The 18190-nt window shown below is 47.1% G+C and overlaps 1 protein-coding gene across 1 annotated transcript in view; it reads right to left on the bottom strand.

The window, feature by feature from the left end:
• LOC113406269 (transmembrane gamma-carboxyglutamic acid protein 1-like) overlaps positions 1-18190 on the bottom strand; it is a 52801-nt gene that overhangs the window by 11603 nt on the left and 23008 nt on the right. Inside the window, exons 2-3 of the mRNA XM_026649963.1 lie at positions 15113-15162; positions 855-1015 (exon numbers count right to left, since the gene is read on the bottom strand). Of these exons, the coding sequence (XP_026505748.1) occupies positions 855-1015; positions 15113-15122 (171 nt within the window). The 5' untranslated portion in view covers positions 15123-15162. The remainder of the gene's footprint in view (positions 1-854; positions 1016-15112; positions 15163-18190) is intronic.

Below are 18190 nucleotides of genomic sequence, written 5' to 3'. Positions count from 1 at the left end.
CCCCCCCCCAGAACCTCCGCCCCCTCCAACTGCTCCTCCCAGCCCCGGCCCCCTTACCATGCTGCTCAAAGCAGCAGGAGCTGCAGAGCTGCCAGAGCGCTGGTGGCGCGGCACGCTGGGCTCTGCGAGGGGGCTGTGTGTGGAAGCGGGGGCGCCTCCCCCGCTGGGACCTCAGGCGGGCCAGACAGGACGGTCCCACAGGCCAGATGTGGACCGCAGACCGGAGTTTGCCTGCCCGCCAGCCCCTTTAACAACCGGTTCTACACCAGCTTCTAAATTTAACAACCGGTTCTTGCGGACTGGTGCAAACCGGCTCCAACTCACCACTGCCTCTATTTACAGACTTTTGCCCTGATCCTGCAATGAATTATGCACGAGCAGCTCCTGCTCCGGCACAGAACCGCATTCAAGTTAATGGGGCCCCATGTGCAAGGCACTGCAGGATTGGGGCCTTATTCTTTCAAGGTTTTACATAGGAGGTACTTAACAAGTACTCTGTTGGCGTGCAGCTGCTAGTTTCAGGAAAGCTACTTCAATTCTGCTTGTTTTTAGAATAATAAAATTGTCTTTACTGGGTACTCTGCATTTCAACTGCTCTCTCTCATGACTTTAAATGCATGATTTAAATAAGATGTCTGTGGCATGCAGCACACACATATTCTCTTCCCCTTCATAGGAGGATGTTCAATATCCTAAGGAGTGTGAAGTAGCTTACTAGTTTTGTTACAATGCATTTAGTAAAAATGAATAAGCTAAGAAATCTAGTGCAATGTAGGAAAGCTGGAGGCCTCTAAGCACACACTTACGCTTACATTAAGTAATTCAATTATTAAAAAACAAAAAAACCAACTTACTGTCTTGTCATCATTTTCAAAAGCTTCTCTTGCTTCCTCATAGGTACAGTTTTCTTCTATGCACTCACGCTCTATGTTCCCTTGCTTTAGCTCTTCCAAAAATCCATTGGCTCTTGGGTATCTTTTTAACACAGAGTTGGCTTTGTTTTCTGTTAGGAACACTGAAAAGATGAAGAGAACACAAAGGTCACTTCTGAAAATATTGTATGGATACATTCCCAAAAGTTCAGAATAAAACTGCCCAAAAGAAAAATAATTTGTTGTCTGGAGAGAGATTTTTCAAAGCATTCTCTCTTTTTTTTTTTTTTTTTTTTAATTAAATTATGAAGGCTCCTCCAAGTGTTACTGGCTATTAAAAATACTTTCGCATAGACTTCTGAGCATTATAGGTACAATGCCACAGATTGTTTAAGTGCAACCACAGGCCTTCACTCAGCACAGCATCCCTATTCAGAACACTTAAGCTCATGTTTAACCTAAACTCTGAAGTCAATGGGACTTAAGCACATGTATAAGCACCATCCTGATTAAAGATGAACTTAAGCATCCACTTAAATGCTTCCTTTCAGGGCTACAGGGAGCAAATGGTACATGGCTGTGAACTCCCCCTCCAAAAAGTACTTATGACTACGTGGGGGCATCCTATCTGAAATCCTCACAAGTGTTATCAATAATATTTTTCTGCATAATACCTAGTGAGAATCACACTCCAGAATGGCTGACCTTTTTTCAAATAGAAGGTCTACAAATTCTCTTATGCAACATTGAACTTCGCTAGCTACCATGGCATTAAAGAAACTCCAACTGTACCTATAACATTTAAGTTACATTTTAGTTTGTTCAGCTTGAGCAGTGTACTTCTTTCCTAGTAAATCTTTAGGTTCAGGGGTAGCAAAAATGTGTGTAATTTCCTTTTAAAATAATTCAATATGTGAATATTAAACCCCGAGATGCCAAAAAGCCAGGAGTAGAATTGCATGCCTGATCTCAGTATGAAATCGCATGTGAATCAAATATTTACATACAGAAATAACCAGTTAGGTGCAAGACAGGAATTTACATATGCAGATACACAATTAGCATGCAAGTTAAAATAAATTGGACATGAGTTCCTGATTGAGAATCAAGCCCTCAATGCGATTTTAAGCACAAATACATGATCCAGCTTTTTCTGCTGACATTCCCTACTGTTCTACACCACATGCTAACAGCAAAATAGAGTTTACAAAAACCATTATCCAGCTGAAGTGTGTGACACTGCAAGTTTCACTTTTCTATCACTCCAGAAAAACAACAGTGTGGGAAAACCAGAGAACATGAAAGAAAGGAAATGGCAGACAGTCATTCATTAGGAATTTGCCAAATGAAAATAAATGTTGCTTCCTAAATTCCAGAAGGATCAAGATTTCTTAAGAGTTCAACTGACAGACATTGGAAAAAGTAAAGATTTTGAGCTCCAACATTTCCATCATGATTTTTCATCTTTCAACTCGGGCTGTTGATTAATCACAATTAATTCATGTGATTAACTAAAAAAAGAATCATGATAAAAAAATGAATAGTGATTAATCGCAGTTTTAATTGTACTGTTAAACAATAGAATACCAGTTGAAATGTATTAAGTATTTTTGGATGTTTTTCTACATTTTCAAATATATTGATTTCAATTACAACACAATACAAAGGGTATAGTGCTCACTTTATATTTTTTATTACAAATACGTGCACTGTAAAAATGATGAGAAATGTGAATTTAAAAATACTCATATACAAGTACTGTAGTGCAATCTCTTTATCACGAAAGTGCAACTTATGAATGTAGGGTGGGGTTTTGTTGTTGTTGTTGTTTTTTTTTTTTGCTATATAACAACTGCACTCAAAAACAAAATAATGTAAAACTTTAGAGCCAACAAGTCCAGTCATGTCCATGCTGATGACGCTCGTTAAAAAAAAAATGTGTTAATTAAATTTGAGACTTGGGGGAGAATTGTATGTCTCCTGCTCTGTGTTTTACCCATATTCTGCCATATATTTCGTGTTATGGCTGTCTCGGATGACAACCCAGCACATGTTGTTCATTTTAAGAACACTTTCACTGCAGATTTGACAAAATGCAAAGAAGGTACCAATGTGAGATTTCCAAAAATAGATACAGCACTGGAACCAAGGTTTAAGAATCTGAAGTGCCTTCCAAAATCTGAGAGGGACGAGGGGTGGAGCATGCTTTCAGAAGTCTTAAAAGAGCAACACTCCGATGCAGAAAACTACAGAACCCGAACCACCAAAAAAGAAAGTCAACCTTCTGCTGGTGGCATCTGACTCAGATTAAAATGAATGTGCATCAGCCTGCACCGCTTTGGATCATTATCAAGCAGAAACTCATCAGCAGGGCCGGCTCCTTGCACCAGCTGACCAAGCACATGCTTAGGGCGGCACCTTAGACGGGGCGGCCAATGTTGGGGTGGCGGGGGGGCGGGCGGGGTTGCGGCGGGGTGGCACTCTTCGTTTTTTGCCTGGGGCGGCTAATAAAGTTAGAGCCGGCCCTGGTCATCAGCATGGACACATGTCCTGTGGAATGGTGGTTGAAGCATGAAGGGACATACGAATCTTTACTGCAGCTGGCACGTAAATATCTTGCAACGCCGGCTACAACAGTGCCATGCGAACGCCTGTTCTCAGTTTCAGGTGACATTGTAAACAAGCAGGCAGCATTATCTCCTGCAAATGTAAACAAACTTGTTTGAGTGATTGGCTGAACTAGTAGGAGGACTGAATGGACTTGTTGGCTCTAAAGTTTTACATTATTTTATTTTTGAGTGCAGTATGTGGTTTTTTTTGTTGTTTTTTTTTTTTACATAATTCTACATTTGTAAGTTTAACTTTCAGGATAAAGAGATCGCACTAAAGTACTTGTATTAGGTGAATTGAAAAATACTATTTCTCTTATTTTTACAGTGCAAATATTTGTAATAAAAAATATAAACTGAGCACTGTACACTTTGTATTCTGTGTTGTAATTGAAATTAATATATTTGAAAATGTAGAAAAACATCCCATAATATTTAAATAAATGGTATTCTATTATTGTTTAACAGTGCAATTAGTTGCGATTAATTTTTTTATTTGTACGTTAATCACGATTAATTTTTTTAAATCACTTGACAGCCCTACTTTCAACTTGAAAGGCATAGTGTTTAAATAGTTTACCTATCTCAGCCATTCTTTTGGGTGCCCAATCTGAGAGATTTTAAAAGACCATTTTGTACAGTCTGGGTGCTCTGCATATCAAGTCCATTTACAAAAGTCCAACTTTAACATCCTGAACTGATGCACTTAAAATCAGTCTCTTGAAAATTTTGGGTCCATCAGAGCATTTGCAGAAGGGGTGGCCAACCTGAGCCCGAGAAGGAGCCAGAATTTACCAATGTACATTGCCAAAGAGCCACAGTAATATGTCAGCTCCCCAATCCCCCTCCCACGGCTCCCAGTACCTCCCGCCCACTGGCAGCTCCGCCGATCAGCACCTCCCCCTCCCTTTCTCTCCGCACCTCCTGATCAGCTGTTTCATGGTGTGCAGGAGGCTCTGGGGGTGGGGGGAAGGAGCGAGGGCACGGCAGACTCAGGGGAGGGGGTGGGAAGGGGTGGATTGGGGGCAGGGCCTGTGGCAGAGCCAGGGGTTGAGCAGTGAGCACCCGCTGGCACACTGGAAAGTTGGCACCTGTAGCTTCAGCCCTGGAGTCGGTGCCTATACAAGGAGCCGCATATTAACTTCTGAAGAGCCACATGTGACTCCAGAGACACAGGGTGGCCACCCCTAATTTACAGCATTAAACCAAGACTATGGGAAAAAACTGTTTTCTTCATTTGTATTGTTTGCTTCCCATTTTGGTATTTCATAAAATATACTAGCTACAGAAGATAATGAAGAAAAACAAACAAGAGCTAGATGGACACAGCCAACTAGATTTCGGGTTCATAATAGAACAGTGTAGAGGTTGGGAAGAGAGAGTAGTTGATACTAGAAATTACCAAGAAATATAAATATTCAAGTAAACAAACTCAGTCTGGAATACATTATACCAAAAGTGTGCATTGCCACCTAATAGGTCAACTATACTTAGTATAGTGAGCACATTTTTACTTTAATGGAACTTTTCAAATCCACATTCCTAGGTAGAAGAACAATAACTTATGTATTCAACTTTGGAGAAGGAAGGGGACAAAAAGGAATCCCATATCCCCCGTTATCTCTAGTCACTTATTAATTCCCATTGCTATTATTAAATATACATATTTGCAACAAGAGCTCACTCTCTTTATAATATAACTGACTTTATTGTCCCTTTTATTTGTGGTTTTTCTACTGCCATGGAAATTAGCATAATGACTTTTACTTGTATATTCTTAAGTGAAAGTGAGCTGTGAAACAAATATCAAGAAACTGGCAAATGTGACATTCACGCATTATGAAAACCTGGAGAGTAAGCAGGGTTTGCTTTCTGCCCTATTTGAAAGCTTCCCTGCACATTAAGACCATAGAGCAAGCTCTAAAAGGTCACTACATGTGCTAAAAGAAAGAAGTTGCACCATAACCAGCATCCACATTCCATATGTGTCACATAGCCCAAATTATGTCAATCCCATTTCAGTCCAAGCAGATGGCATTACTTTCACCTCCTCGCCACTCTGTATGTCTGTGCAACTTGTCAACAGCAGTAGCACGCTAGGAAATAGTAACTGGAAATATTGATCCCAGTGAAAGGTAGAAGTGAGCAGGCATTCAGTTGAATTCCTAGTGGACTTGAGATGTTTTCATTATTTGCCATATGTTGGAACATTTTTAAATAGTGCATATTTTTTACGTTTAATTATATCAACTTACACTACTGTATAGTTTCTGGGTTCTGTTCATTATGGAAGTCCCTGTTGTAAGTTACAATGCTGTATACATCTAATCACCACCACTGAAATGGACACCAACAAAAATCTGTCAGGCAGATGGAATTTTTCTAGATCCTCGCAAAGCTGTGTTTATCAACAAAACAAGTCCATTTCTTTAATACCTGCTTCTTATGATTTCTTAAAAAAAAGAAATCAAGGTCTAGTACTCCCATACACCCACAGCTGCGAGTGGTGGAAAGGAAGAACCTGTGATTCAAAAGCAGAATCAATGAATGTAACATAAATGTGGGGAAAGAGTAACTGCTTTTTCTTCTTCGAGTGCTTGCTCATATCGATTCCAATTAGGTTTGCGCGCGCCGCATGCACGATCGTCGGAGAATTTTCTACCCTACCAACACCCGGTGGGTCGGCTGTGGAGCCCCCTGGAGTGGCGCCTTCATGGCGCTGGATATATACCCCAGCCGACCCAGCGCCCCCTCAGTTCCTTCTTACCACCCCTGACGGTAGTTGGAACTGTGGAGCGCGGCATAGCTGTTCTCCACTCTCCCTAGCTTATCCTTCAATTCTTGCAGAATAGTTCTAGTTATAGTTGTTTTTACTCTTTAGATAGTTATTCATTTCAGTTTTGTTATAGTTGTAAATAGTTAGCGGGGGTTAAGGGGGTTGTTCTCCCCCCTTTTTCCCCCGGCGCATAGCCGGGCTCATGCCCAAGGCTCCTGGCTTTAAGCCGTGTGCGTCCTGCGCTAAGCCTATGCCGACGAGTGACCCGCATAACTCCTGTTTGAAGTGCCTCGGAGAATCCCATCAGGCAGATAAGTGCCAGATCTGCAAGGCCTTCAAACCTAGAACGAGAAAGGAGCGGGACTTTAGGCTCCGGCAGCTCCTAATGGAGGCGGCACTTAGCCCGGATCCTCCCTCGGCGCACCCAGCCCCGGCACCGAGCGCCTCGGTGCGCAGCGCCCCGGCGGCTCCGACCGGTACTGCACCGTGGGCTGAATCAGACAAGTCCTCACGGCACCGGCCGTCTTCGGCACTGCACCCGCCACAAGGGACTCGGCGCCGGTCCATATCTCCGGGCCACAAGAAAGCCCGTAAGGCGCAGGAGACTGCTGTCCTGAAGATGCCGGCTCCCCCGGTGCTGGGGGTAGAGCCGCGTCGGTCTGTGGACCGACAGAAGCAAGTCCCTGCTGCACCGTCGACTCCGGCGCCGCGGCTGTTGAGTCCGGTGCGCACAAAATCACCACCTCGGTCGGTGGTGGAGCCTTGTCTCCCTTCCACCCCGGAGACGTTTGCGACGGCCAGGGACCTTATTGCGCTCACGGAGCCGGCACCGCCTCCACCTTCGGCACCGGTGGCTCCCCGCGCAATACAATCCAGGGGCAAGCCTGCCCTGCTGCGCCCGCCGTCTCCGGCCGGGGACTCCCGGCACCGCTCCAGATCTCGGAGCAGGTCCCGACGCCGCTCGCAGTCCCGGCGCCGACTGTCACCTCGGCACCGGTCGTACTCACGGCCAAGGTCTTCTTCCCGGCACCGCTCTACGTCTCGGCACCGTCACGATCATCGGTACCGATTGGACTCCAGACGTAGTTCTCGGCACCGGTATGAGCGTCGTTCGACTTCCAGGCGCTCCCGGTACCAGCTCTCGTCGCGGTCGTCGTCCCGCTCAAGGTCCGGATCTCGGCACCGGCAGGGCTACCGGCACCGATCCTGATCCCGGTACCGCTCACCGGCACCGCGCAGGGACCGATCCCCTTACGACCGGCACCGATCGGCACCGTACCATCCAGAGCCGGTTTCGACGCGCTCGGCACCGCCTTGGCCCTCGAGATCGGCATCTCGTTCCTCCGAGCGGGCCTCCAGATCGGCATACCCTCCCCAGGGTCAGGCGGCTACGTCTGACTTGGGCCATTGGCAGGAGCCGGCCGAGGACCCTGTGCAGGGACCTGCGCACTGGTCCTTTTGGACTCCGTGCAGGCGCAGGGTGCTCCACCACCATCAGCCTCTCGCTCGGCACGTTCTGAGCCCAGGGCCCCGGAGGCCACCATCTCCCGCCCTCCCCCAAGGGGCATGGAGGCTCCCGTGCCTACACCAACTGAGGTCCCGGACCCAGGGGCAGGCGATGCCCAGCTTCATGTACCCCTGGAGCAGGACCCGCCATTAGACCCTTTGCCACCGGAAGCATCCTCCTCCTCTTCCCCAGATGAGGCGGTGGCGGGCACAACCGCCACAGGTCCGCCCCCTATAGATCTTCGGGCCCACCAGGACCTATTGCGCTGGGTGGCGCGTAATATGGATCTCCAGGCGGAGGAGATCGTGGAGGTACAGGACCCGGTGGTGAGCATCCTCTCCGCTGATGCCCCATCCAGAGTGGCACTACCTCTCATACGCACGATTCAGGCTAATGCCACTTCAATATGGCAAACCCCTGCCTCTATCCCACCCACAGCCAGAGGCGTGGAAAGAAAGTACTTTGTTCCCTCAAAGGATTATGAGTACTTATATACCCATCCCCAGCCGTGCTCACTAGTGGTGTCATCTGTGAACGCACGGGAGCGCCACGGCCAGCAGGCTGCAGCGCCCAAATCGAAGGACGCTAAGCGCTTCGATTTGTTTGGACGCAAGGTGTATTCGGCGGGAGGGCTACAACTTAGAGCGGCCAACCAGCAGGCGCTCTTGAGCCGCTATAACTTTAATTCCTGGACCTCGATGGGGAAATTTAAAGAACTGGTCCCCCAAGACTCCAGGGAAGAGTTCGGGGCCTTAGTAGAGGAGGGTAAAAAGGTGGCACGTACCTCCTTACAGGCCTCCTTAGACATTGCAGACTCGGCCGCTAGAACACTGGCCTCAGGTATAGCCATGCGGCGAATCTCCTGGCTCCAGGTCTCAGGCTTGCCGCCTGAACTTCAGCAGACTTTGCAGGATTTACCCTTTGAGGGCCAGGGCCTGTTCTCCGAGAAGACGGACTCTCGGCTGCAGAGCCTTAAGGACTCGAGGATGATTATGCGCTCCCTGGGGATGCATGTCCCAGGGCCTCAGCGCAGACCCTTTAGGCCCCAACCTCAAAGGTTCTACCCTCCCCCGCCTCGTCCGAGACAGGACTTCGCCAGAAGGCGGGGCCGAGGTGGCAGGCGAAGGTCGACCAGCCCTCAACTGGCTCAAAACCAGGGGCCGCCTAGGCCACCTTCAGGCCCTAGGCAGAACTTTTGAAGGTGCGGTCGAGGACGGCACCTCAACCAATGTCCAGGATCCAACTCCTCCTTTCGGGATCGCCTCTCCCATTTCCACCGTGCTTGGTCCCTTATAACCTCGGACCGTTGGGTCCTTCACACGGTGGAGAGAGAATACGCTCTCCAATTTTCTTCGTTCCCCCCCTCCCACTCGCCCTCCCCGTCCCTCTTCAGGGACCCTTCTCATGAACAACTCCTTACACAGGAGGTTTTTGGGCTCCTCTCTATGGGGGCCATAGAGGAGGTCCCGCCAGAGTTAAGGGGCAGGGGGTTTTATTCCTGCTACTTCCTGATCCTCAAGTCAAAAGGGGGTCTGCGACCCATCTTAGACTTGCGCGGACTCAACAAATTCATAGTAAAGTTGAAGTTCCGCATGGTATCATTGGGGACCATTATCCCTTCCCTGGATCCTGGAGACTGGTTCGCCGCCCTCGACATGAAGGACGCTTATTCCCACATAGCGATCTATCCGCCTCACAAGCGCTTCCTGCGATTTGTAGTAAACAAGGTGCACTACCAATTTGCAGTCCTTCCCTTCGGCTTGTCCTCGGCTCCCAGAGTGTTCACAAAGTGTGTGGCAGTCGTCGCGGCATACCTTCGTCGACAAGGGATACAGGTGTTCCCGTATTTAGACGACTGGCTGGTACGCGGCCGCACCAGAGACCAAGTTCAAAATCATGTTCACATAGTGACACAAACTTTCCACAAGCTGGGCATTCTACTCAACAGAGAGAAGTCCACTCTAGTGCCAACCCAGAGGCTAGAATTTATTGGAACAATCCTAGACTCCAGATGTGATCGAGCCATTCTACCAGACAACCGCTTTCATACCATCACAAGCGTCATTCAAGGACTCAGGGCATTTCCGATTACCACAATAAAGACATGCCTTGCCCTGTTGGGTCACATGGCCTCGTGCACCTACGTAACCAGGCATGCCAGACTACGGCTTCGCCCACTACAGGCTTGGGTATCATCGGTGTACCGTCCTCACCGGGACAACCTGAACATGGTGGTCACGGTTCCGTGCTCGGTCTTGACCTCCCTCACCTGGTGGTTGGATCACAGGGCGGTCTGTGCAGGAGTGCCGTTTCACGCCCCACAACCCTCCCTCCACCTGGTCACGGACGCTTCATCTCTAGGATGGGGCGCTCACCTCGGGGAGCACCATACCCAGGGCCTGTGGACCGCGTCCCAACTAGCCCTGCACATCAACGTCCGAGAGCTGATGGCAGTGCGCCTAGCCTGCCAGGCATTCCTCAATCTCCTACAGGGCCGTTGCGTGTTGGTTCTCACCGACAACACCACGGCCATGTTTTACATCAACAAGCAAGGCGGAGCCCACTCATCGCTCCTATGCCAAGAGGCCATTCGCCTGTGGGACTTCTGCATCGCCCACTCGATACATCTCACGGCATCGTTCCTTCCTGGAGTCCAGAATACGCTGGCGGACCGTCTCAGCAGGTCCTTCCAGACTCACGAGTGGTCGATTCGCCCGGACATCATCTATTCCGTCTTCCAGAGGTGGGGATTTCCCCAGGTCGACCTGTTTGCGTCTCGACCCAACAGGAAGTGCCACGCATTCTGCTCCCTACAAGGGCGAGCTCTGGTCTCTGTCGGACATGTTCCTCCTAACCTGGAAAGACCACCTGTTCTACGCATTTCCCCCATTTCCACTAGTCCACAGGGTACTGCTCAAGCTCCGCAGAGACCAGGCCCGGGTAATTCTAGTTGCTCCAGCTTGGCCAAGGCAACACTGGTACACCACACTGTTGGAGCTGTCGGTTCAAACACCGATCACGCTTCCCTTATGTCCCGATCTCGTCTCTCAGGACCACGGTCGACTGTGTCACCCCGACCTGCAATCGCTCCACCTCACAGCGTGGATGCTCCATGGCTGAATCGGACAGAGCGGCAATGCTCGCAGCCGGTCCAGCAGATTCTGCTGGGAAGTAGAAAGCCCTCTACACGGACCACTTACTTAGCAAAGTGGAAACGTTTCTCCTGTTGGTGCGAGCAACGAGCTACGTCCCCCTTGCAGGCGCCTATTCTTCTCATACTTGAATATCTCCTATCCCTAAAACAGCAGGGCTTGGCGATATCTTCAATCAGGGTCCACCTCGCCGCTATTTCAGCGTTCCACCCAGGAGAGCTCGCTTCCTCGGTCTTCTCTAACCCGATGGTCGTTAGATTCCTCAAGGGTTTAGACCGGCTGTACCCGCAGCAACGCCAGCCGGTGCCGACGTGGGACCTCAACCTGGTTCTTTCCAAGCTTACAGGGCCTCCGTTTGAACCATTGGCTACCTGTTCACTCCTGTACTTATCCTGGAAGACAGCCTTCCTTGTAGCCATCACCTCAGCACGGTGCGTTTCTGAACTCAGAGCGCTTACGTCTGAGCCCCCATACACGGTGTTCCATAAGGACAAGGTGCAGCTTCGCCCCCACCCTGCCTTTCTTCTCAAGGTGGTCTCACCTTTCCACGTGAACCAGGATATCTTTCTTCCAGTCTTCCATCCAAAGCCACACGCTACTCGTCAAGACCAGCGTTTGCATTCTTTGGACGTACGCAGGGCCCTGGCTTTCTATATTGACCGTACAAAGCCATTTAGGACGGTCGTTGCGGTGGCCGACCGGATGAGAGGCTCTCCAATCTCCTCACAGTGCCTCTCCTCTTGGATCACGTCCTGCATTCGTGCTTGCTACGACCTGGCCGGTGTCCCGACGCCACGCCTCACCGCTCACTCCACGAGGGCCCAGGCCTCCTCGACTGCCTTCCTGGCTCAAGTCCCGATCCAGGACATTTGTAGAGCTGCAGTTTGGTCATCGGTCCACACATTCGCTGCTCACTATGCACTGGTGCAACAATCCAGAGACGATGCTGCATTCGGGTCAGCGGTTCCGCACACAGCAATATCTCACTCCGACCCCGCCACCTAGGTAGGGCTTGGGAGTCACCTAATTGGAATCGATATGAGCAAGCACTCGAAGAAGAAGAGACGGTTACTCACCGTTGTAACTGTTGTTCTTCGAGATGTGTTGCTCATATCCATTCCAAACCCGCCCCTCTTTCCCACTGTCGGAGTAGCCGGCAAGAAGGAACTGAGGGGGCGCTGGGTCGGCTGGGGTATATATCCAGCGCCATGAAGGCGCCACTCCAGGGGGCTCCACAGCCGACCCACCGGGTGTTGCTAGGGTAGAAAATTCTCCGACGATCGTGCACGCAGCACGCGCACACCTAATTGGAATGGATATGAGCAACACATCTTGAAGAACAACAGTTACAACGGTGAGTAACCGTCTTTTCTTGCTTTCGAGTTTTTTGATGGTCCCCTGGAGAGCTGCATTCATGTCCCCGAAGAGACCCCCATCCCCAGCCTTTAAACTTTTATACACATGTTTTACATGTGGACTACGATAGGGGAGTAGGGTGCCATAAAAGTGGAGCTGTAAGAGAGGGAGTTTTGAGTGAAGGCATGGGAATGATCAAGGAGAATGAGCAGGAGGATGTAGGATTGTAGGTGTGTGGGGGAGGAGGGGGACAAAGTGGGGCCTGAGTTGAGGAAAAAAACTCCACTCTAGCCATAAGAAGTTCGTCAGAATACAGATCCTATCCCCTACATTTCTCACCCTTTAGCCCACTGCCCCCAAGAAGACGAAGCAGCAATACCACTGGTATTCTTCAAGGCAGGGGTCTCTCAGCACAGAGGAGCTGAGCTCCCGCTAATCTCCTCTCTGCACAAGCACCTAATTTTCCTCCCTTCTCCATAACACATCCCTGCTGAACTCCACATACCCAAAAAACAGGCCAATATCTCCCTCCCACTGACAAGTCAGACTGAAAACTGCCTGTGAAAATCAGAAATAAAAAGCAATGCATTTTTAAATTTGAAACTGCAGCAGTTTACAGATTTGAGCTATTCTGTACGCTAAGCTTGGTGAAACTCAGTTAGGTCATTCTCATGACTTTTGTCTAACCCCTCTCCGATTTATCAACATCCTTCTTGAATTGTGAACACCAGAAGGGGAAATAAAACTAAACCTATAGGGGGTTAAAATTTCAAAAGTGGCTGTGTTCTGAGATCTTATCAGAATATATATGTATGTGAAGTCTGAAGCTTGTGGGGGAATATGCTTGTTTAGCTAGATGAATTCAAGGAAGAGAAAAGGCAGGGCAAGATTTCAAAAAGGGAGGATAAAGATGTTTCCCCTGCAAGTTCATTTCTTCAGGAAAAACAGTTTAGTGAAAATGTAATTGTCCCTAGAAAAGAGTTATTATGTCAAGTTTTGAAATTAAACTCAGCTAAAGTATGCCACAGAGGAAATTTAGTCCTGCTTTAAGTGGAAGTCACAGTGCAACCTTAGCTATGGAGCCCATATTTCAAACCTCCAAAAATGAACTTCTATATTTAGTATTTATGATAACTATTACATGTATTCATACACTGCAAGCCAGAACGGACCACTGCGATCACCTAGTCTGACTTCCTTTCTAGCACAGGCCATAGAACTTCTCGAAAGTAACTCCTAGCACATAACTTTTAGAAAAACATCCAATTTTGTTTTTAAAATTGCCAGTAATAGAGAATTCACTACAATCCTTGGTAAATTGCTCCAATGGTCAATCACCCTCACTGTTGTAAATTTACATCTTATTTCCAGGCTGAATTTGTCTAGATTCAATTTCCAGACAATGAATTGTTCCTCATATAGGTACTTACAGACTGTAATCAAGTCACCCCTTAACCTTTTCTTTTTTAAGCTAAACAGACTGCGTTTTTTTTTAAGTCTATCACTATAAGGCATGTTTTCTACTCCTTTTATCATTCTCGTGGCTCGTCTGAACCCTCTCCAACTCAACAACATCTTTCTTGAATTGTGAACACCAGAACTGGACATGGTATTCCTGCAGCGGTCACACCAGTGCCACATACAGAAGTAAAATAGCCTCTCTATTTTTACTTGACATTCCCCCGTTTATGCATCCAAGGATTGTCTTAAGTCCCATAAGAGCCACTCCATTATCCTGCCCAGACTCAACGTCAGACTGACAGGCCCATAACTACCCGGGTCTTCCCATTCACCCTTTTTAAAATACTGGCACAATAGCTTTTTTCCCTGGTGTTCCAAGACTTATTGAAAACCAACATTAACAGTCCAGCAACTTCTAAGCGAGCACTTTAAAAACTCTTGGATGCAGGTTATCTGGACCTGCTGATTTAAAGATGTCGAACTTAGCAGCTGCTGTTTAACATCCTCCTGGTATACTATTGGAATATAGAGTGTCATACTGCGATGACTACATCTGTTTTCCCCCAAATACAAGGCAAAAACCGTTTATTGAACACTTCTGCCTTTTCTGCATTACCATTGATAATTGTATTATTTCCATCTAGCAATAGACTAAATCCATTGTTGGGATTCTTTTGGATCCTAATATTCTTTAAAAAAAAAAAAAAAAAAAAAAAAACAACACTCATTGTCTTAACTGTACTGGCCAGAGATTTCTCCTTGTTTCCCTTTGTTTCTTTTATCAATTTTCTACAAATCCTAGCTTCTGATTTATATTCACTACTAAACAACTATATATAAGAAAGGGAAAGTGGATCTCTTTTATCTGACTTTTTGGGCATAGAGTAAAGTGTTCTTAAACTATTCCCAATTATTATACACTTTTTTCCTGTTTAATTCTTCCTCCCAGCTGATTTGGCTCATAATTGTTTTCAGCTTTGTGAAACTGACCCTTTTAAAGCACCAGGTGTGGACTTTATTCCGTTTGCACTTTATAAATGGGATCAAGTCAAAATCACTATATCTCAGCTACCATTAATTTTTAGTTCTGTGACTGGTTCCTCTATCTGTCAGGATGAGGTCTAATGTAGGACAATGGGTGCATTATATCAATCTCTGGCAGAAATACAATAGGATTATTATTTCTCTTCAGGACCAAGCAGAAGGGAAGCTTCCTTTGAACAAGAACAAATTTTATCAAGACAAAAATCAACATTCCAAAAAGCTACTAGCTGAAGACTGGTTTCTGTACTCTTTGTTTTGGAGTGTGGTAAAGTCCTCCTTTAAATGGAATAACTATAGAAATATGGATGCTCAGCATTGCTTAAGCAAACACTTACCACTGCCCATGGTTATCACTGCCCAGGCAGGGAACTGGCAAATGAAGAGTCTGTAACAAAAATAAAAGGGGGGGGGGGGGGGAGAGAAACTGCTGTCAATTTTGTAAAGAATGATTAACTGGGAAACACTCTTCCTAGCACAAAAAGTACTATAAACATTCTCTCTGTGACCGTGCACCCCATACTCTATATGCATCCGAAGAAGTGGGCTGTAGCCCACGAAAGCTTATGCTGTAATACATTTGTTAGTCTCTAAGGTGCCACAAGTACTCCTGTTCTTTTTGCGGATACAGACTAACACGGCTGCTACTCTGAAACCTGTGTAGCAGTGTATTCTGCTCAGTGCACTGGAGCAGGATACTTTTCCCTCTCCAGCAATACCTGTTGGGGCAGCACACATGGTCTACACACCCACGTGGCCGCCTCCGTGGCTATATAGAGCTAAACATGACCTTCCCTCAGTTCCTTCACACTGGAGGAGATGGCCCAATGTTCCAGTAGAGAGGGATCGTGGAATGGGTCACAGAATACACATCTGCACCCACATCTCAAAGATCAATAATTACAGAACAGATAAGTAACTATGTTTTCTTCTTTGGGTGGTTCTAGAGGTGTATTCCATGACTCACAAGCAGTAATGTACAGTGTAGGTTTCGGAGTTTATTTAAATAATGAATGCAACACCACTTTGCCAACATTCATATCCGTTCCGGATGCAGGTGGGAGGGTCTCAGAGGCCAGGCTTGAGCCCAGAAGTCTACATAGCAATGAAACAGCCTCGCAGCTCGAGCCCCGTAAGCCAGAGTCGGCTGGCACGGGCCAGCCGCAGGTGTTTCTTTGCTGTGTAGACATACCCTCACAAGCCAGGCTATGGGATGGAGGCTGTTTGGGTCTGGATGTAGTATTCGGCCTTCTTCTGCAACAGTAGGTCTTGAAGGAGAAGCAGAGTATGAAAAGGTTAAACTGAAAGATTGTGAAGGTCCAAAAAACCAGCACTGTCTTGGCCAGGCCAGGGCTGTAAGGATTAACCTGATGTGGCCTAGTTTGTCTGTGAATGACTTGTGGAGCCAGAGGGATTGGGGAAAAAGCACATACATTAACCCTAGTCCTCACTCCAACATGAAGGCATCAGCAAACAAGCCCAGACTGTGGTCCCCTTCAGAACAAAATAGGTGATGCTCCTTGCTGTCTTTTGTAGCAAACAAGTTGACTGCAGGAATGCCACTCGCCCGAACAATACACCTCAGGAGGCTGGTTTTGAGAGACCACCCATGGTTGTTGGAGAATCCCCTCCAGAGGAAGTCAGCTAGCTGATTCCGAGCACCAGGTAAGTGTGCAGCTATAGGAGTGACATCCTCTGTGATGCAATTCCAAAAAGCTCATTGCCACTTGGCAAAGCTGATCAGATATGGCATTACTAGTCAACATTTGGACTGGCAAGCCCTTGACATGAGGGAGAAAGGATTGGGACAAGCTGTGCAAACTGCCCGCAGCTCAAGGACATTGATATGAAGATTCAACTCCTGTTCTGTCTAGAGGAGATGGCCTTGTATACTGTTGCATAAGTAAACGAAGCCATGTGACCTAGCAACTTAAGACAAGTCCAAGCAATGCCAGAGGGGTGAAACCTGACGGACATGCATAAGTTATAAATCATTTGAAATTACTGTTGGGGAACAGTGGTCAAACTCACAATCAAATAGAGCCCAGTGAACTCAAGTCTCTAAGAAAGTAAGTGTTGACATTTTCCTGTTCAAAATGACTGAACACGCAGATGATGAACCTGATATGGCAATGAACCTTGTCCTGGGATGACCCTTGAACCAGCCAATCAAATTAAGGGAAGACATGGATTCTCTTCTTACTTAAAAAGGCTGCTATGCATTTGGTGACTACATGAGGCACTGATCACAGGCCAGGGAAGTATCGTATACTGATAATGGCAGCCTCCTATCAGAAATCCGAGGAATTTCCTGTGACTTGACACCGCTGTCATGTGAAAGTATGCATCTCAAAGATCGAGGGCAGTATACCAATAGTTGCAATCTAGGGACAGAAGAATCAATGTGGAACCTTGTTTGCTGAACTTGTTGAGAGCCCGAAGATCCAATAGGGGCAGTAGTCCTCCCTAAGACTAGAGGATCAGAAGATAGCAGGAGTAGAAAAACTGGCCCTTGAAACTGTATGGGAATTTCCTCTACAGTCCTTAGGGCAAGCAGAGTCCAAACTTCTTGAAGGAGTACTGTGACCCAGGGACCTCTTACTGCTAACCGGCAGAGAGCACAAGGGCTGCATAGGGTTTTACAGAGATCCCTGGGTCAGACATATGCAGAATAATTCAAAGAGTGACATGTTAGGTCTCTAACCCACTGGTAGTCATAATCATTGTGAAATATAAATACATACACATACACAATATTTAAGAAGTTATGTATCTACTGAAAATTATGTTCTCAGGGTCTTGGATTTAAGGCAGGTCCACTAGGAAGTGATATGCCTTGCACATGTTCCTTTCAGGCAGGAGGTAACAGACACTATCTAGTCATGTGGACTGTATGCCTACATTGTAGGCCTATTTGCACACACACACACACACACACACACACACACACACACACACACACACACACACACACACACACACACACACACACACACACACACGATTGCTATGTCTAAGAGAGGAAATTCACAAAATAAAAACAAACAGCATAGAGCATCCGGTCTATGACTAAAGACAAAAGGATTGTTAGGGTATATCTGGAGGGGGGTACAAGGAAACACATAGGAGGAAATACACTCCTCCTTCACCGAGGAGACAAGCTGACACAGTGTCACTCTCATGAAAGGAAGATTACAGCCAAGCCTGGCTGCAAAACACTGCAAGGACTTTGGGTCAATATTACTCTGACATGAGTGTATCTAATTATTGAAGTCTAGGCTCCAGAATGAGGGAAGTACTTGCCCTGCAGAACTGACCCCCAGGTGAAGGGCAGGTGGCAGTGAGGTATCTCAGAATCCTGGGTTCCCCTAGGAAGCATTACAGTTACAGACTCATGAGATGGGTCCCTGAAAAGG

This window comes from Terrapene carolina, unplaced genomic scaffold (assembly GCF_002925995.2).
Source record: "Terrapene carolina triunguis isolate 2854851 unplaced genomic scaffold, T_m_triunguis-2.0 Scaffold23, whole genome shotgun sequence".
In the NCBI taxonomy this organism is placed as follows: domain Eukaryota; kingdom Metazoa; phylum Chordata; order Testudines; family Emydidae; genus Terrapene; species Terrapene triunguis.
This window is presented reverse-complemented; position numbering and strand designations above follow the sequence as displayed.